Consider the following 18,701-nt stretch of genomic DNA (forward strand, 5'->3'; position numbering starts at 1 on the left):
TACATTTAAATGTATTTTCCTGAGACATAATAAGAACTTAAAACATTATAAAATGAACTTAAGTACACATTTGAGGTACATGTACTTTACCTGAGTATTTTTTCTCTTCTACTCCATGCTTCTACTTCATTGCAATTCAAAGGGAAATATTGTACTTTCTACTTAACTAGATTTATTTGAGAAATGTAGTTACTAGGTACTTTATAAATGCAGATTTCTACACACTTCACTTAGGAAGAACTTGTGTAATATGATGCCATCCAACATTATATTAAAGCATCTAAAACAATACAATGAAAAATGTATTTGCTGCAATTTCTCTCCGTGTTTAAGTCGTGTTTGTTCAGTAACATTTCACAGTTTCAACTTCTCAAAAGTAAAGACAGTAAAAAAATGTCCTGCAATAAGTACTTTTACTCCAAATACTTAAGTAGTTGTTCCTGTTCAATCTTAAATACTTTTACTTAAGTACTATTCTCAATGCAAAAGTTTTACTTGTAATGGAACGTTTTTACAGTATAGAATTAGTACTTTTACTTAGAGGATCTAAATACTTTTTTTCACAATTAGTTAGTGGGTCCTGCTTTATCTCCATCAGCAACAACATGTGGGACAGAACTCTGCGGGGACAAAAGTGGCTACACCAGATACACCTGAACTTAAACTGACAAAAAAGGGGCATCTACCTTTAGACCAGGGGTGTCCAAACTACAGGCTGGGGGCCAACGGCGGACCGTGTTCCATTTTGAATGGAATTATCCCACATATTGTACTATTTAATATTTATGTACACTTTTATTAAACAGTAGCATTCATGTGTAAGTAAGCCCACTTTTCAAATAAATGAAATCATTTGAAGTTGAAAACATTTTCTAACAGATCTTAGTTGATAAAAAAAAAGAAGCTTAAAATATACCTTTCATATTTCCACTTTTATCAGCAATCTGAAGTTTAAAGCCAAACCTTTTTGTAACAAAATAAATGAAACCCTATGAGGGCTGAGATGTATGCTGCTTTTTTTTCTTCATATATTTAACTATCAAGGAAAACGCACCTACATTTGATTGATTTTCCTAACTCATAACTTGACTTATGAGGCAGTATACCTCACCCCTAGTGAGGGGTCCAGCTCTTCTTATAGTTTTCTGTTTGTGGCCCTCGTAGAAAATGTTTGGATACCCCTGCTTGAACAGACAAAGAGACAGAAAGCCACTACACAGGGTGCAAAATGTCCAGAGACTCAGAAGGCTGTAGAGATCTGTGAGCTCGGACAGAGTGCATCTTTGAGTGTAAGCCTACAATCTCCATTCATCATTATTACATGTTTGTGGACTGAGAACTCACATAAATCCCTTTAAACCAATCCCTGACAACTTCATTGCTATTTATAGTCCCCCATTACGGTGGTGTTATTACTGTCACTTTAACAAGAGCAGCAGAGGATACTCCACATGACCAACTGTTAGCCTCCTCATCTCTCTCTCTCTCTGCACAAAGCTAACTGTTCCTCTCTGCCACCTCCTGTCAGGACAAGCAGAGTGTAAATATTACCCTTATTAATGATAAAAGACATCAGGCTCCATCTGTGCGAACACAAATCAACATAAATGACATGTTGAGATCACTGCGTCTACAGAAAGGCCCGGACAAAATCATGTCTAATGTGTCACATATATCTGTAATTCCAAAAGGCCTCTACGTGTGTGTGTGTGTGTGTGTGTGTGTGTGTGTGTGTGTGTGCGTGCGTGCGTGCGTGCGTGCTTGCGTGCACGTGTGTGTAAAGCACTTATTAATCTGTCCGTGGCCTTTCGCTGGCTTATGAAGTCCTGATTGTGTGTCATTGTTTTGGCTTCATTTATTTGAACACACACCCCATAATCACGCTTGCAAATATACGGCTTTAAAAAGACGAGCTGCCATTTTCATCATGGCTCTAACAAAGTGCATTTGAAATCTCTCTGACTTCCCCTGAGCTGAGCCATCAGGGCTCACACAATACCAATCAGAAGAGAAATCTCTGGGCTTCAAAGCTTCACGCTTGACTACATTAATAATATTAATAAAACAGCAAATTGAATGTGTGGGCTAAGAGGTGGGGGGAGAAAGTGTCTTGAAATCCTCTAAAGACAGCCGTCTTTGTCTCTGACTCTTGTTTCTCTTTTCATTATTGGCTCATTGAAAGTGAAGGCTAATGACAAAATAGCGGGCTAATTCCTGTAATTATGTGTGTTTGTCAAAGGGAATTTGCGAATGACAGCGCTTCTCCTTCTTCTGATCTTTAAGCCAGTGGCTTCGGGGGTGGCATTGTTACTAACAAAGCATTTAAAGACAGGTCATGAATTAGTGAGGTATACATGTAGGTGGCAGCAGAAACACAGCTCCCCCGGGGGAAGCTTGCAAAACAAACTTAACCCCTGACCTTTAGCTTCATTGTATTATAGTCAAGAATAGTTGTGCATGAACACAAGTCAAATGTTTACATGCATATCGCAAAGTTGAGGCAAAAGCTGGAAATGAATGTCCAATAACAAGGACGGAACACAAGTGTTACATTATGTGATACAACAAAAGAGAAGGGTGGAGACGGCTCAGGGTTCCGAGGAGTTCTATTGTGCCGTGTCTCTGCGAAGCTGCACAGGAAGACGGTTTAGTCTGTTTGACCTCCAAAGGAAAACTATTTTGAATACCACAATATTTTTTGACCTTCATAATAAATTGATTCAGCAATAATGTGGGAGTATATAAAAGAATGCATTATAGAGAGGCTGGATAGAGGCTGATGGTGCAGGCTTGGTAAGGCATGCTGTGCTCTGATAATTAGTACATAACAGCTGATCTCAGTTTGTGATTCCATAAAAAATATACTTAAAATAAGGAAATACACACAATACTTCTCACAGGGCTTTACCATGTGTCATATGCAGACTTGAAACATGTTGGTAACAATGGTCATGATTTATTGGATGTAATCAGAGTTGGAAGAAGTACTCAGATTATGCAGAACTGTTACAAGTAAAAGTCTTGCATTGAAAAGTAAAGGAACAAAAGTATCAGCATCAAAGTATACTTAAAGTACCAAAAGTAAAAGTACTGTGTGTGTGTGTGTGTGTGTGTGTGTGTGTGTGTGTGTGTGTGTGTGTGTGTGTGTGTGTGTGTGTGTGTGTGTGTGTGTGTGTGTGTGTGTGTGTGTGTGTGTGTGTGTGTGCGTGTGAGCGTGTGAGCGTGTGAGCATGTGAGCGGGTGAGTGTATGTGCATGTTAAGTGTTCCGGCGTACCTTTACACCTGAACACTTAAGAAGGTTACACAAATATTCAATTCAAACAAACAAATTCTAATGAACTTACATTCTGTCTGTTTTCCACCAAGTGAAGCTTTAACAAGCACAAAGAGTGTCAAGCCCCCTGTTATCGCCCCATGATTTCATTGGTTAGTCATGTAGCTCTGAACCCTGCCATTAACTGGAAGAGAGCACACATGTGGGAGGGCAGCCGAGCCGGGGACTAAAGTGCCACTTGGAGAGTTTGGGTCCCTCCAGATTGCCGTAGCAACTATTCTACTTCATAGCTATTTGAGGGAAACCAGCCACACCTATTCAACCCTCTCACCCTGTCTCCACCGTCCCCTTCCCCTAACCCCTACACACGCACACGCAAGCACGCACGCACACACACACACACACACACACACACACACACACACACACACACACACACACGCAAGCACGCACACGCACACACACACACACACACACACACACACACACACACACACACACACACACACACACACACACACACACACACACACACACACACACACTCACACACACACACACACACTCACACCACCACCACCAAGCTAAAAACAACCTTGCCCTGTAAAGGGTTGAGTGGCTCTCTACTGCCACTTCTGTAAGAATAATACACTCACGGCGTAAATGTATTCTGGTTACTGAATAAGTGCCTGTGTTTAGTTTCATATTCCAATGGGTGAATCACTGGTGGGGGTGTTTTCAGGGAACTAAATGAAAAATCCTGTGTTTCTTGGTAAAGTGTTTCTATATGGGAGCTTTTGTAAGCAACATAACACAATAGAAACTACTAAAAGAAAGTGTTTGTTTCCCTGAAGCTTTGCTGTTAAGTCACAAATACTTGCCACGACTGGCACCTTATTATGGTAACCGCTTTAAAAGAAAACAGCTTAATTACCTTCTCAAAACAGTCTAATATAACAACTAGGTAGAAATAAACAGAAGACCAGATAACCTGTAATTCAACACAGTTTTGTTCTCTATTCATGGGTCATTTCAAACAAACAGTTCTTAACTGTATTAAGCCAAGGACATATGCTAACACACTGCTAGCCACTACTAATGCTAGATCTCTGTAAGAAATACAGGACTGGCACTTATTGCTAACTGGAAAGGAAAACTCATTAAAATGATGTATTCAGTTCTGCTGATATGTGGAACAGATCAGCAATGCGTTCATTTGTTTTGCAAAAGGGAAAACATTTCCAAAATGGCTGCCAAAAGAACATCAGAGAAGATCTCCTAAAACTAAAATTACAATCATGTCTACTATGGGTAACTTTTCAAAATCAAAAATGTTCTTTTTGGACTTCTGATACATAACAGTTCAATATCGTGATGTCAGGTTGCCTCTTTTTAAAGAAAAAGTGAAATAGATGGGGAAAAGCCGTATAAAGCCCATGCTTAGACTTTTATCAAACACAAATTAGTAATGGACTCTTTTCCTGCTCATCTGTGAAGTTCACTCCACTTGGTGGCAGTGTTGACTCACAATAATTCTTCATAACAGATCGTTTTTCTCTAAGGGACTCAAAGTTCAAATGCAATCATTATGTTAACCCAGCATTACTTATTACTCTGAGGTCAGGTTTTCTATATGTGTATGAGGTTTCAGTTTATGTTATATTATATAGTTTCAGAACCTGTAGGGAAAAAAACGTATTGCATGGTGAAGTATATTTTATCCTGTAGTTTTATCCAATGGGTTTGGACATACTCAGATGAAATGAGCAGAATAAAAGCCAACAAAATGAATGTTGTTTGAAATACACATACTTTATTGGTGACAGTCTGACAGTGATTACATGGCATTGATCAAAGTACACCCAGTACTGTGGGAAAATTGCAAGAGAAGAAGACATTAAAGTAAAGGAAGATAAATGCATCATCAATAAAAAAATAAAAATAAAGACAAAGTGTACATTGTGTTGTGTTTCAGAGTGGTTGAGATGATCCTAAGTGAAGCTCAATCATTCTAGCAGTAACATTTTCCGATTTATAGTGTATTTTAAATAGTATTATGCATATACCTTTACATGATGCCAGCTGGCTAGGCTGCAAACTCCGCTGAACCACTGGACCTCAGACTGAGCAATCCAACATTTGACATCTCAGCCGAAGTGTCAAGTACAAGGATGTTAACTAAACATGTAATCTTATAATAGTTATCATATTTTTACTTTTAAAGCTGCTACATATCAGAATCCTGTGCACCCTATTATAGTCAAGGTTTCACACATAACATTGTAATTCCCAAAGAATCAATAGAAACATGGTTATTATTCAGATTGATATCCATTCTTTGTGAGTAGAGAGTGAAGAGGAATAAAAGCTTATGAGGTTAATTCAGATCAGTAAAGTATGAGAGGTGCAGCTCTACTGTCAGTTCAGAGTGTTAGCATGGATCAGCATTAGCTCAGAAAGCGGCAGCAGCAGAGTATTATACACAGCACAGCCCGCTCCAAACTGTGACAGGGCTGATAAGCACACTGGTTATTCTAGAAAACATCATCTACCTCATTATCCTCATCACAGTGCCGAACCTTGATTTTGAGCATTAGTAATAGCAAACAACTTAGTGTTGGTAGCTTGTTGCTGTTTAGTCATTCCTATGCGACACATGCGACACATGCATGCAGAAAGAGCATCGGACAGCTTTGTACATTGAAAAAGAAAAGCGAGACAAGCTTTGATTCACAGTTCAAATGGGAAACTAGTCTTTTAGATCGTACTATTTGGAAACCAAGATTCGAGAAACACTAAAGGTCAACATTACTAATATACCTGCTGGTTGATGACTGAAATATAACTTGGTCTTTTTCTGGAGCAAAACCAGAGAAACATCCACAGGTTTATTCTTCTTCCAGGTTTTATCACAGGATGTTTTGTTTCCAGCTCCAAGCTAATCAGCTAGCTTAGAGACGTGTACATGTCATGTGAACATCTGTCTCTTGAGTTGTTTGAGGATGTGGTGAAGTTCATTGTCAGGTAGACACATGAACTGGAAGTGTCCAACTGTGACACAGCAAGAAGAAGGTTCAGCATTCTGTACAGAATAAATGTAACCACGAAAGCTAATGCTAACGTAGTTACTTTAATGTTAGCATACTGTGACCTCCACACATGAATTTGCAGTTGACAGTAGCAAACTTTTTTGACCATGGTGACCAACATTGAGGAAGCTATAATATAAGCTGTTGTAGCTTCATCGAATGAATCAAATTGATGAAACACCAATAGAGCATTCTGCCATGAATAAACCTAGCTACAACCATGATGTCACTCCATCACCAGGCTTCATCTTTCTACCAATGGTGTTTTAATACAAGATATAAAGCACAGCAGCCGGTACTCTTCCTCCCTGTGAAGTCCTTTCCACAAGGTGTCAGGGGGAATGTTGAACATTTAGATGTGGCAAAGTCCTTTCATAGACCTACAATCGGTGTGATGCTCAGTGATCACATCTGAAGTCTTACATATATAGAGCTGAGTGATGTAAGGATGAAGGGATGCTCTGACAGGGTGAGTAAATCTTGACATCACAATTAATATATACTAGGCACTCTTTTACTTAAGACTTTAATAAGTAAACCTTTCATGATCATCTGGAAATGTGTTCACTGGTGTATTGCTGACTATCCTCAGTCTTTAACAAAGAAATCATTTCTTAAAATAAATGGCTTAATTATAGTTCTTTAAAGAATATGTAATCATTACGATCTTAAAGTTCAGCAGGTAAGATGAAAAGGGGACCGCACACATTAAGATTATGCTACCATTTCAACACTGAAATGCTTTAACGACAGAGGTATTCAAGTTTCTTTTATGTTTGCGAAAAAAAAGCACACATCCACTCTCACTTTAAACAGAGCATCCAACCTGCTGACCCTCTCTATGGCTGGTGAGAGAAAAAAAATGTGAGATGTGAAAGCACACACACACACACACACACACACACACACACACACACACACACACACACACACACACACACACACACACACACACACACACACACACACACACACACACACACACTCACTCATGGTTCTAAAGCTGCAGAAACAACGCTAAAAATCTGTACAATATTTAAATACTGTATTTACACAGAAATAAACACACTTCGTTGCTTGTCTCCGCTGGCCTGCATCTTTGTGCAGAATCACACCTGGATTCAAAATATCTGATAATATCTAATAGTCAGAAGCATAAACAAATAAAGGCAACAGTTGAGCGCATTGATGGCTGTACTTGCTATTCAGATTGAGCTTGCAGCACGTTTCACATTCTAGGATTCAGATTTGACTGTGGGTCTTTTTAATGGAACATACTGGTGGTTTTGCACAATTTGGCCGATTGGTTTGATTCAGATATACTAAGCATTGCCAGTGATTCTCCAAAGTATGCCATAAGATTTACATTGATTTCCCATGTCATTCCAGGCAGGTTTTTTTTCTTTTCAGTACAAAGGGTAATGCTTCAGTGCTGACAAATGGTTCTGGTCTATCAATTAGTAAAATACATAAAAGCTACCTGTAAACAAATGGAAAGCTGGATGTGTGTATGTTCTCCTGGATGTGAATTCTAACCCTTTTGTTTTAACACCCTGATTGGCTGCCCATTAATTGCCAATAAGCCCTATGGTCGGTCCCTTCTTCATCTATGGACAATTTATTTCATACAGTCATACAGAGCTCTTAACATGAACAAGCAAAATAAGCCAACAATTCAGCCTGATGTTTTTGTCAAGGGTTTATATACTTTAGTAAACCTGCTTACAGCACTTCCACAAAGTGAATCCATTACTGCAGTACACAGGAATGAGAAATCACTGTCAGACATGACGGTAGGCTTTGGAAAACACTGGCAGCACAGGTGACATGTGACAGTTTACTGTCAAAAGAGCTGCATCATGCAAAACCATGATGACATGTGATTGGTTTACGAATAAACATTGATCTGCTGTGATCTGAAGCAATAAAAGATGCGATCTGAATGTGTATCCATTATGGTCGTGTTGGAGTATTATACCGTATGTTGTGTTTTTCTGGGTTTGTATAGAGGGAGGATTTAAAAGCTGTCCTGTTACATGTTATGTCTGGGAGCACTTCAACCTGATTCCTCAGAGAGCAGCCTCAACATGGGGTACACAGGTACATATGAGTGTGTGAACACCATAAGGCTCCTCAGCTCATACACTGCACTCTCTTTTCTTTCTGGTTGTAACATAGATTATACTGCTATACGGCCTGCCCAGGTTCAAGCTTAACTTTAACACTTTTTTTCAAACCACCTATCAACCACACTGAGTGACGGAGCCTTGAGATTCACCGACCACTTTCCAGTCAACGTCCCCAGTTTATGTGTGTAAATGTATGTATGTGTGTAGTGTGTGTGTGTGTGTGTGTGTGTGTGTGTGTGTGTGTGTGTGTGTGTGTGTGTGTGTGTGTGTGTGTGTGTGTGTTTATTTGAACAGATCCTCACTATTTGGGAACATGTGCTCTCGTTCCCTTCTTAATGGCTTAGGAAGTCAATGCTAGCTTTAACGGTGCGCCCGGTGGACACATCCACCGCCATGGCCCGGATCTCCGTGTCTCCAAACTGCATGAGCGTCTGGATCTCGCGGCGCGGCGCTGTGCTTTCTGTTCCACTCACATCCAGACGAAGTGTCCCACACTTCCTGACGCCAGGCTCGCTGATGAAGCCTGCCTTCTCCTTCTCAGAGCAGTAGACGTGGATGACGATGACCTGCTGGGAGGGCTTGGCGGGGGTGTAGCTCCGCTTCACCAGCTCACCCAGCGACACAGACTGGTCGGCGGCGATGAAGGTGTCGAGGACATCGGTGCACCAGCGCGTGCCGTCCTTCACCAGCAGCTTCTCTGGCGGGTGCTTGCCCTCCACGAAGCGATTGAGGACGCCCACCCCGTATGTGAGGGGCGAGCGGCGCACTTTGATGATGCTGGGGTCTAGGCCAAACAGCACGGCACCTTTCAGGATGGTGAGGCCCACGTCATGGGGTATGATGATGCGACTGCGGCCCTGCAGCATGTCCTGGACGGCCTGCTGCAGCAGGAGAGACTCAGCAAAGCCCCCCACCAGGAACAAGAACTTAATGTCGCTGACCTCCGGCTTCTCAAACAGCTCCGCTGTAGGAGGAGAGAGAAACTCAATGAAGGAAACGACTGACTTACAGCAAGGGCTACATGTACCATGAGTCACTGCTGGTGATTACTATGGGATATGCATACTGTCTTTTCAATTAGCTTATTTGTTTAAATGGATCTTGGATTTCCTCTTCTGACTCATCATTACAGCTGTGTGTGTTCACTGACCACAGATCAGATGCTGAAAACAATGTTGTCACCACCGCTGTTTGGCAGGATGAGCGGGTGTATGACACAGAGTAAACATCTTTCGCCGTTGGATCCTATTATTAGAGATAATCTGACAGCACAGAGAGGAACGAGTGGGATCATGGAGCAGTTTGTAAACAATCTAACAGTTTAGCAATAGAATTTGAACCCTTTATTTGTTGGGGACTTGAACCTGAAATGTCACTCATGATCCCTCCTTACTAAACCACCTTAGGTTTGGATTTAACTCTCTTGCTTGACTGCTTGTTCTCCTTATGGATCATAAACATATTAGCATGTGCACGTACATCCTGCTACATGTCTGATACACTCCTATTCTTTTGCATTTTAATCAAATCAGACTACAGTGGTTTAATGTTGCTCCTGTTGCTGTTTTTTTGTTGTTGTTGCTTTTGTTTTAGTTCCTGTGTGAGTATCTGTGAGATCGATGTCGCTGTTACTGTCTGCAGACAGCAGCAGGTCCTCTGCAGGTTAGACCAACACTGCTGGACTTCACTCATTCAACCAACTACAGTTAGTGTTAGATAATCACCAAATAACCTAGCCTAGAAATCTAGGCGCACCCTAGCGGTAGCAAATTTAATTTGCAGCCAGGGTTCAGACTAGAAACTCCTCGTTAGCTCGAGAGGTGCAAAATTCTAACTCTGGTTTGGCCAATCACATCGTGTGATTGTCGGTTGGCGGGCTTAACATAATGACGTTAATGAGTTGCGAGATCGGATACGGCAAAAGTTAAATTTATCAGCTAGATCCGCTGGTGGCCAAACGCATGGGAATCAGTGAAAACCCACTGGTGATTGTTGTTTCACCACTGATTGCGCTTATGGAGGACCAGGTAAACGAGACTACCAAATTTGGACTTTCGGCCCTGCGACTTGGCAAAGGCGACCAGGAAGACATTCAAAGCGGCCAGTGCCAGTTGATATACGGGAGTCCTGAATCCTGAGTTCTATAAGGCTCAGATGTTACAGCAGTGACATCACAGAACAATTAACTAATGGATAATTTGATTCAGACCTTAAAAAAAAAATGGTTGTAGAATGTATTGTGCTACTTTTTCCGTCGCTCTGACTATGACACCTTCTTCGTTGCTCTGATTGGTTGTAGCGCTATCCGTGCAGAGGGAATTTGAAAGACAACTGTTTATCCCACCCCCTCGGATTGAGCCCTGCCAATTGTGTATGCCCAGACCAAACATCTTGATGTAGGTCTGGTTTGCCAGGCTACAAATGACCTGGTATACAGTGTAAAATAGGACTGAGTGATAAAACGATATATATAAATGTTTATCTTTTAAATTCTCCTAATCCTCATTATTATCCACATTTTTGCACTTCAGTTCCTAAAATGAGAAAAAAAACTCATCGTAGAATGTATTCACACAGGCCTAAACAAAAATAATACATTTCATAAAAACGTTTTATTTATTGAATTACTGCTCATGGTTGATGCTAAATCTTGATACTGTATGTATCATTTTCAAGATCAGGATATCAGGTTTTTCCATTTCGCTGAACAGTATCGTATTAGTTACCTGCACAACTTAAGAGTGAAGACCACCAGCTATAACTGGAAATGGTATTAATGCAAACACAGTGTGTGTGTGTGTGTGTGTGTGTGTGTGTGTGTGTGTGTGTGTGTGTGTGTGTGTGTGTGTGTGTGTGTGTGTGTGTGTGTGTGTGTGTGTGTGTGTGTGTGTGTGTGTGTGTGTGTATGTGTGTGTGTTGAGGCGTTGAGTGCAGCTTACTGAGATGTTGGATAATGTGGTCTATGGTGGGCTTGAACAGGGAGTTCATGGCGTCTGGATTCATCCTCAGCATCCCCTGAGACGACCATTTGACAAAATCCACACTGAGAGAGGAAGGGACAGTATGTGAATATCTGATAAAGTTCTCCTGCAGATAAGGCTGCATTAAAATGGTAATATCAACATATTTAAAAGACAAATATGTCGCAATAAGGCTAATGTTTTGCATAGTTGTACATGACAATAAACATAGTTTTCACTTACAATCAGCTTAGAATCTTAACATAATCTTTTTAAATGATTGATGTTCATGTCATTATGACACTAAACCAACAATATATCAACAATGCTTTATCATGATGGTTCAGTATTATCTGACATCTCTATTGAAAATGTGCACTGGTTATAGGTCACTATCAGAGTCTGGAAGAATAAAAAGTAAAAGTAGTCACTGTGCAAATGAGACTCACAATCTCTGCAAAGACTTCCTAAATGCAGAGGTGGGAGAAGTACTCAGATGTTGTACTTGAGTAAAAGTAGAAGTACTCAGGTCTTGTACTTGAGTAAAAGTAGAAGTACCAGAGTGTAGGAATACTCTGTTACAGTAAAAGTCCTGCATTCAAAATGTTCCTCCAGTGAAAGTAGAAAGTACTCTCATCTAAATGTACTTAAAGTAGCGACAGTAAAAGTAGTCATTGTTTGATTGGTCCATTTCAGAATAATATCTCTGATATGTTTTATAATGATTGATCATTAAAGTGTTCTCAGAGCTGGTAAAGGTGCAGCTAGTTTGAATGACTCTGTATACTGCAGGGTAGCTGCTGGATTTACTCAGGGTGAAGTAAAGTCTGATTTAAGGGCTGATTATATTTCATATCATTATTCCAGATCTGTAAAGTAACTAAAGGGATTAAATACATGTAGTGGAGTAAAAGTACACCATTTACCTCATCATAAATCTATAGCGTCTGTCAGCTGTGATCCCATGTGTAATTCCTGTACAGTATGTGCATTAGGTGGTGTGTGCCACAGTTGAAGTTGTCCCCTCCCAAGATTGTTCAGCACAATGGCAGACAGAACACTTCATGTTAGACATCACAGGAGCCTGGGGCTCAGTGGGTTCCAGTTTCAGACATATCAATATCTTATAATGTCTCTCACTGTGGGATAATTACGGTCCACACAGGCATGAGACAGGCCCATTAACTGGAGACTCCATGCTGGTCCCACAGGTCAGTCGTTACAGAACTCTAATGCTTGGAAGCCCATTTATTACTTTCTGTCCAACACTAAGATCTAATTGTGTGTCATTATGGCAACATGTGTGCTTTTAGTCTTGCTTTTTAATGTATCCCTCCTCCAACCATAGATAACATATAAGGAGTGGATGTAGTCACCATAATGTAACCTATTACAGATCTGAAGTGTTTTTTTCTCTTGGAACTAGAAGTGACACAACAGGGTGGAACTAAGTACAACATAAGTTACAAATATTATAATTAACTAGGATTCCACACACTTTGGAAGCAACCTGTCAATCACTAGGTAGCCCCGCCCTAAAGCAAACCTTGGTTTATCATCAATTTGACTCTACATAAGACCCTAATATACAAAACCATGTGGGAAAGTAGAGAGATGTGTGGAGACACTGTGATCTCGTTCTTTATGGTCCAGATGGATCAGCTGTATGTTGAAATTACGATAGTGAAAGATAATCCCCCTCCCTTACTTTACTGATCTTTTTCACACGTCAGGGATTGGTCTCTGGTTTCCTGTGTGTACTCACTTGCTTTTGCGCAGAGCGTGCTCCACGCTGTGGCCCCTGAACTTCTTGTAGTAGTCGATGAAGGAGAAGGGCAGGTTGATGTTGAGCGGGTTGGATCTCTCCGGGGCCGCAGCCCTCTTCCGGGACTCAAACGCGATCATCAAGTCCACCCAGGCTGCTGGCCTCTTGATCTTAAATTGGTCGATGAAATCCTGGCCAAAGATCTTACAGAGCAGCTTCTCAAATTCATAATCAATGCCAATGGAGCCATAGGGACCGCCTAGGAAGAGGAGGGGTGAGACTGTGAGTCAAATACAAACAAGATGGAACCTCAGCTGCATGAAGCAGAGAATCGTGTTACCTGAGGCCTTATAGAGTTCCTTCAGATGACCCTCTGGAAGACGGATCTGATGGACAGTCAGGTCCACGGTTCCTCCTCCACAGTCCACGACCACGTAACGATCTCCTGCACAGAGGGGGGGTACCGTCAAGTCATGTGCATCAAATGCTGTTATCCAACAGCTCCCTCCCTGCACTCATCTACTCTGTTCGCTGTTCTCAGGGACATTCTTAGGAGAGGTGGACCAGACTCTTTGTGTCTCTTCAGCTTGTTGAAGCAGAGTCCTGCTGAGCGGCCTCTCTGAGGCTGTAGGGTCAGCAGCACAGTGGTGCAGGAAGACAAAGTGCAGGAGGTAATGAAACAGACTCATGACTGGCTTTAGTAGAGACAACATGGTGGACAGTTTGGACATCAGATGATTTACAGAGTCAAACTACATGTAACAGAAGTGAAAAGTATCATGTATCATTCAATTAATGTTTGAGACGAATACATCGCTCCAACTATAGCATCACAGGGAGTTTTGTTTCTTAGAAATGTGTTACTGGAAATTAAGAAAAAGCATCTTTGGTATTGTATGCTGCTTCTCTCAGCTGAGTTGGCGGGTCATTGAGTGTGTGATTGACAGCAGAGCGAGCATGCAGGCAGAAAGCAAAGTATAGCTGAGACTGTAGACTAACTTCAGGTCGTGTGGAGTTATTTAGCAGATTTCTGTTGACAGGCACAGGTGAGGACTGTAATCACAACTGACAGAAGCAAAATGAGGATAAACCCAGCATGAACTAAACTGTAGTTTCCTATCCATGACTTTAGAAGTAACAGACATAAAATTAAGAAAAGCTTTTTAAAATCAGGACCTTCAGAACCTTACATTTTCTCCAGGTTGTTACAGTTCCCCACAACATGCTCTATTTCAGTAATATCTAAAGTTAGTACCTAACAAGTCAGATTGGCAGCAATAGAAACAGCAGGAGTGTTAACCCTAGAGGAAGATGGAAAGAGGAGTAAAAGAGGAGAAACTCTACCTTCTTCCAGCTCCGCCCAGAGCTCCCCTATGACATTTTCCACCATAAAGGTGCGGCTCTGTCGGTTGCGCCGCACATGCTCCTTCGCTGCTTGTTAACAGAGAGAGAATGTTCTGGTGAGTGTGAGGAAGCTCTGCAGTGAGCGGCTGTGTGGCTCAGGTACAGGAGTGTGTGAGGCAAGCAGCAAGCTGAGGTGCATATGTATCACACTGTGAGCAGCTCTCATACTATAATAACTTATTCAAACCATAATGTATCATGGTCATTCAAATTCAAATTAGAAATAGATCACTTGGCTGGTCAGTACATACAATTACAACACATAAATATGTACAGAAATACAGAACATTAGGGCTGACATGCAGTGAAACCAACGTGTGACAAAAAAAAGGTTGACTCAAGGAAAATGCAAGTCAACTTCACCTAAATCAGGTATATGTTTTAAGGATGTGACCAAAAAGAAACAAATATGTTCACTTTCATCTCAGAATTCCTTGAATCTTTTTTAAAATTATGATTTCTTTTCCTAAACATTTGGGTTTTTTATTCAGATTTTTTTTAATGAAAATCTCAAGAGTTCCAACTTCTTTCCAAGCTGGGAGACCTGGTAGGAGTTCATGACAGAGCGACATTTCCTCCTACACAGAGGAAACAATACAAGGACTCTAACAGCTCTGCAGAGGGCATGAGAGAGGGGCATGTTATCCCAGAGGCAAAGGGACATGAGGTCAATGACCCTTCAATCAATCACGTTTATTTATGCAGCCCAATATCACAAGGTACACATTTGCCTTGGGAGGTGTTACAGTGTGTTCAGCACACAACACCGTCTGTCCTTAAAACCCTGCCGAAAGAAACCCCCCCAACGAATGTGGAAACATGGGAGAAACCTTGGGGGGAATCTTTGGATTCATTAATATTTAATATTCAGTCATATGAAATTGGAATAACTCATTCAGCCGTCTGTTTGTATTATTCCACCCTCAGAGTATCTCCCCTTTAGCAGACAATAAAAAGATTATTTTATATAATTTCTTCCTTTTTTTGGTAAAGAGTTTTACATCAGACCTGTGGTTGAGGTCACTAATTCTATTCTTGTGTCCGTTCTGTTTTTCTGATCGGAAATTTACAAGATGAAGAAATGAATCCATCCAAAAATCTAATATGGAAGTACACATCTCCATAGAATTCACCTGCATGATTTGCAATTGGATTTGCTGTTGCTGCTTGCCAAATTCGTGCAGATGATTACCATGGCAGTGAAAGGCAACAACATCAGAGCAAGTGGCACAAGCTAGATGTACTGCACTGACAAGAGACACTGTACATCAGAAAGAACCATCTCTACAGCGCTGTAACAGCACACCTGATCCATGACTAATGTTCTGCGCTCTTTCTTTAGATGTGGTGAAAACAGCGGAAAGGCATTTTGCTGAACCTTAAAAGTACAAGTTTCTTGAAGTTGCAGAGTAATGTGAGATAGCAGACAGAGTCGCCACTGTAGGAACAGATGGAGCTGAAGTGTGATAGCGCCAGAGAGAATATGCTCTGTGAAGTGCACATATACATTATACAGGGGGGATCACAGTGGCTCTCTGTGACAGCAGCTTTTTCAATGCTATAGCTATAAGTGTTGGAAAATTGTCGTACTTCATGCTAATAACTCAGAAATCATGTTAAATTAAGCTAAAAAACCCTCTGATTTCTCTCAGCCGTACTCCTGCTACAGTATAACGTGTTCACAAGAGTGGGATGTACAGACAAGTGAGACAGATGTACTTTATGCTTCTGCATGCCAGTGGTGAGGCATAACAAACTCAACAGGGAGCTGGGGGACATTCAGGCCAGTAACAAAGTCAGAGATGTGAAGTATTAATAAAGTAAGAAACACTTTTTTGTGTAGGATAACAACTTGTAAAAGAAGCAAAATCAAGCTGAAATGTGAAGGTTGGAAATCAACAAAAAGTCATGCATATTTTCAAGATAGCATGTTTACCATGACCTGGAGAAACTATGGATGGAACAGCATTCAACAGGAGAAAAAAATGTTACAATGTCAGTACTGGTGCTGCCATATTGTAACACATCCAGAACAATCTGCAGGACAGATTTGAGCATGTGTAATGATCTATGAAGCTTCATGGGGTATAGATCTGTATGAAAGCATCATGTGTTCAGATATTCAGCACCACCTGATGTACCTTGGGTCATTGCGCCCCCCACGTTCTCAGTGGGGCTGCAGCCGTTCTGGGTGTTGTTGGCGCCCAAGTCCACCATCTGGTGGAGGCGGAGCTTGCGGCAATAGATGGATGCTGCCTCGGGTTCTAAGGCGATGATCAGCTGCTCTGGGTTTTCCCGGGACACCAGACCAGACTACACAAGATGGAATACAGACAGGAAAAACACCTTTAACCTATGAAGGAAAATTCTATTGAGTATGGTGATTAAAATGCCCACAATACTGTCTGAAGATGTGTAAGGTAATGTACACTTGTTTCTACTGCAACCACAAAACACAATAGTTGTTGCTGTTGTTGTTATTGTGCCTGCTTGTGCTGCACTACTTTCAGTTAGGGCTGTCGAAGTTATCCAAGCGATTCATCTGGAATTCTAAACAGGTCAAATATTTTTAACCCAAATGAGTCACATTTCCAAACTTCACCCCAACTTCCTCCCAGAATTCCAGTGTGGGTGTTAGTCTAATTACATGGCAAACACAGACAACAACCACTGAGGAGAAATCTCTCACAACGATGCAATAGCATTTACAGACACATCTTTGCTGATGTTACCTAAATTGCTAGCACTGCCACTCAGTTTGGATCAACTTGTCAGACTTCACTGACAAAGCAGAGCCAGAGATCTTCTATTAAAGTAAAACACCCTCTGATGTATCCTAACAGTTTGTCAAGCATTTACTTTTTATGACACCATACATGTATTTGTTTTTATCTTTAAGTAAATATTGCTATTTAAAACAATTTTAAACTCATACACTGTTCATAGCTAACCCTACTGAATGTAATACTGTGTAATTCTTTACCTATACCCAGGATGGGTTTGTGCAATTTGAAACCAGAATTAACTTATTTGTCCAATACATTTTGCAGTTATGTTATATAAAACACCATTATACTTCTGAACCTAGCAGAGTTGATGTGTTGCTGTACAGCACCATTAAAGAAGAATTCAATGTCATGCGATACAATCAGAATTGAGGTTATGTTGTGGTTTTAGGGGTGTGGTCCCAGCCCCAGAGAGCTGGTGGATGACGTGATTGGGGGGAGTGTTTGCAGAGACTGCTGCTCCCTTTCCTTCTCCCTCTGTCCTCCCTGTGCAGCCAATCAAATGATCCAAACAGCCTGATGCAGAGTCACTGCAGACACCATTCCCCTCTGTGCTCTACTCACATCCTCTGTCAACTCATCCCTGCATCCTGCATCCATCCTGCCTCCAGCGCCAGTGCAGAGCGGCTGACAGCTTGCCTCTTTTAATCACTGCCCTCCTCTACACCCGCACCCACACCCCTCTCTTCCTCCTATTTTAGCTCACACACCAGAGATGTGACAAAAAGACGATATCATTACGGAAGAAAGAAAGTGTAACAATTTATTGTCTATGACCAAAGTTCCCCTGAGCTCTGCCATAGCTGTGAATTATAACAGTCAGGTTGTCATGTGTGGTACTATCAATAACAAACAAAAACCTGTTCCCCTGGTGCTGGGCAGATAAAATGTTGTTTATCAAAAATAGTCCCGGAACTTTTTATTTTTACATTTGTGTCGGTATCAATGGACTCACACGATGCATTACATACATACTAGGGCTGTCCTCGATTGTTAGGGAATTTTTGACATAGGTAGTTAAACTTTGAGACAGCTCATCATTTTCTCCTTCCCTCTGTCTGCGTTCCCAAGGCATAGGTCTTTCGGCCTTGGGATGCTGTAATCTCACTTACAACAGTGGGGCAGCCTGGGCACCTTGGAGTTGCCAGTCTATGACCGAGCACAAGCTGCAATGATAATAGTTTATTGTTTAGGGACGTCTAGAAGCCCATCTCTTCTGGAACGTAGGTTCCCTGGCGCGCATTCTTTTCTATGGACGACAACTTTAGGTAGATTCAGGGTCCATATTTGTTT

At 41.2% G+C, this 18,701-nt stretch overlaps 1 protein-coding gene across 7 annotated transcripts in view; it reads right to left on the reverse strand.

The window, feature by feature from the left end:
* Nucleotides 1–5,069: 5,069 nt before the first annotated feature.
* The window catches only part of hspa12a (heat shock protein 12A), a 47,852-nt gene continuing 34,220 nt past the window's right edge, over nt 5,070–18,701 (reverse strand). For 2 of the 7 annotated variants that reach the window (XM_063875350.1, XM_063875349.1), the window contains exons 7-13: nt 16,764–16,935; nt 16,559–16,573; nt 14,563–14,649; nt 13,559–13,663; nt 13,219–13,477; nt 11,433–11,536; nt 5,070–9,457 (exon numbers count right to left, since the gene is read on the reverse strand). In XM_063875350.1, the coding sequence (XP_063731420.1) occupies nt 8,826–9,457; nt 11,433–11,536; nt 13,219–13,477; nt 13,559–13,663; nt 14,563–14,649; nt 16,559–16,573; nt 16,764–16,935 (1,374 nt within the window). In that variant the 3' untranslated portion in view covers nt 5,070–8,825. Of the gene's footprint in view, nt 9,458–11,432; nt 11,537–13,218; nt 13,478–13,558; nt 13,664–14,562; nt 14,653–16,558; nt 16,574–16,763; nt 16,936–18,701 lie in introns of all 7 variants that reach the window. The other 5 variants (XM_063875354.1, XM_063875353.1, XM_063875356.1 and 2 more) reach the window with 3 other exon arrangements.

This window comes from Eleginops maclovinus, chromosome 22, assembly GCF_036324505.1.
Source record: "Eleginops maclovinus isolate JMC-PN-2008 ecotype Puerto Natales chromosome 22, JC_Emac_rtc_rv5, whole genome shotgun sequence".
NCBI lineage: Eukaryota > Metazoa > Chordata > Actinopteri > Perciformes > Eleginopidae > Eleginops > Eleginops maclovinus.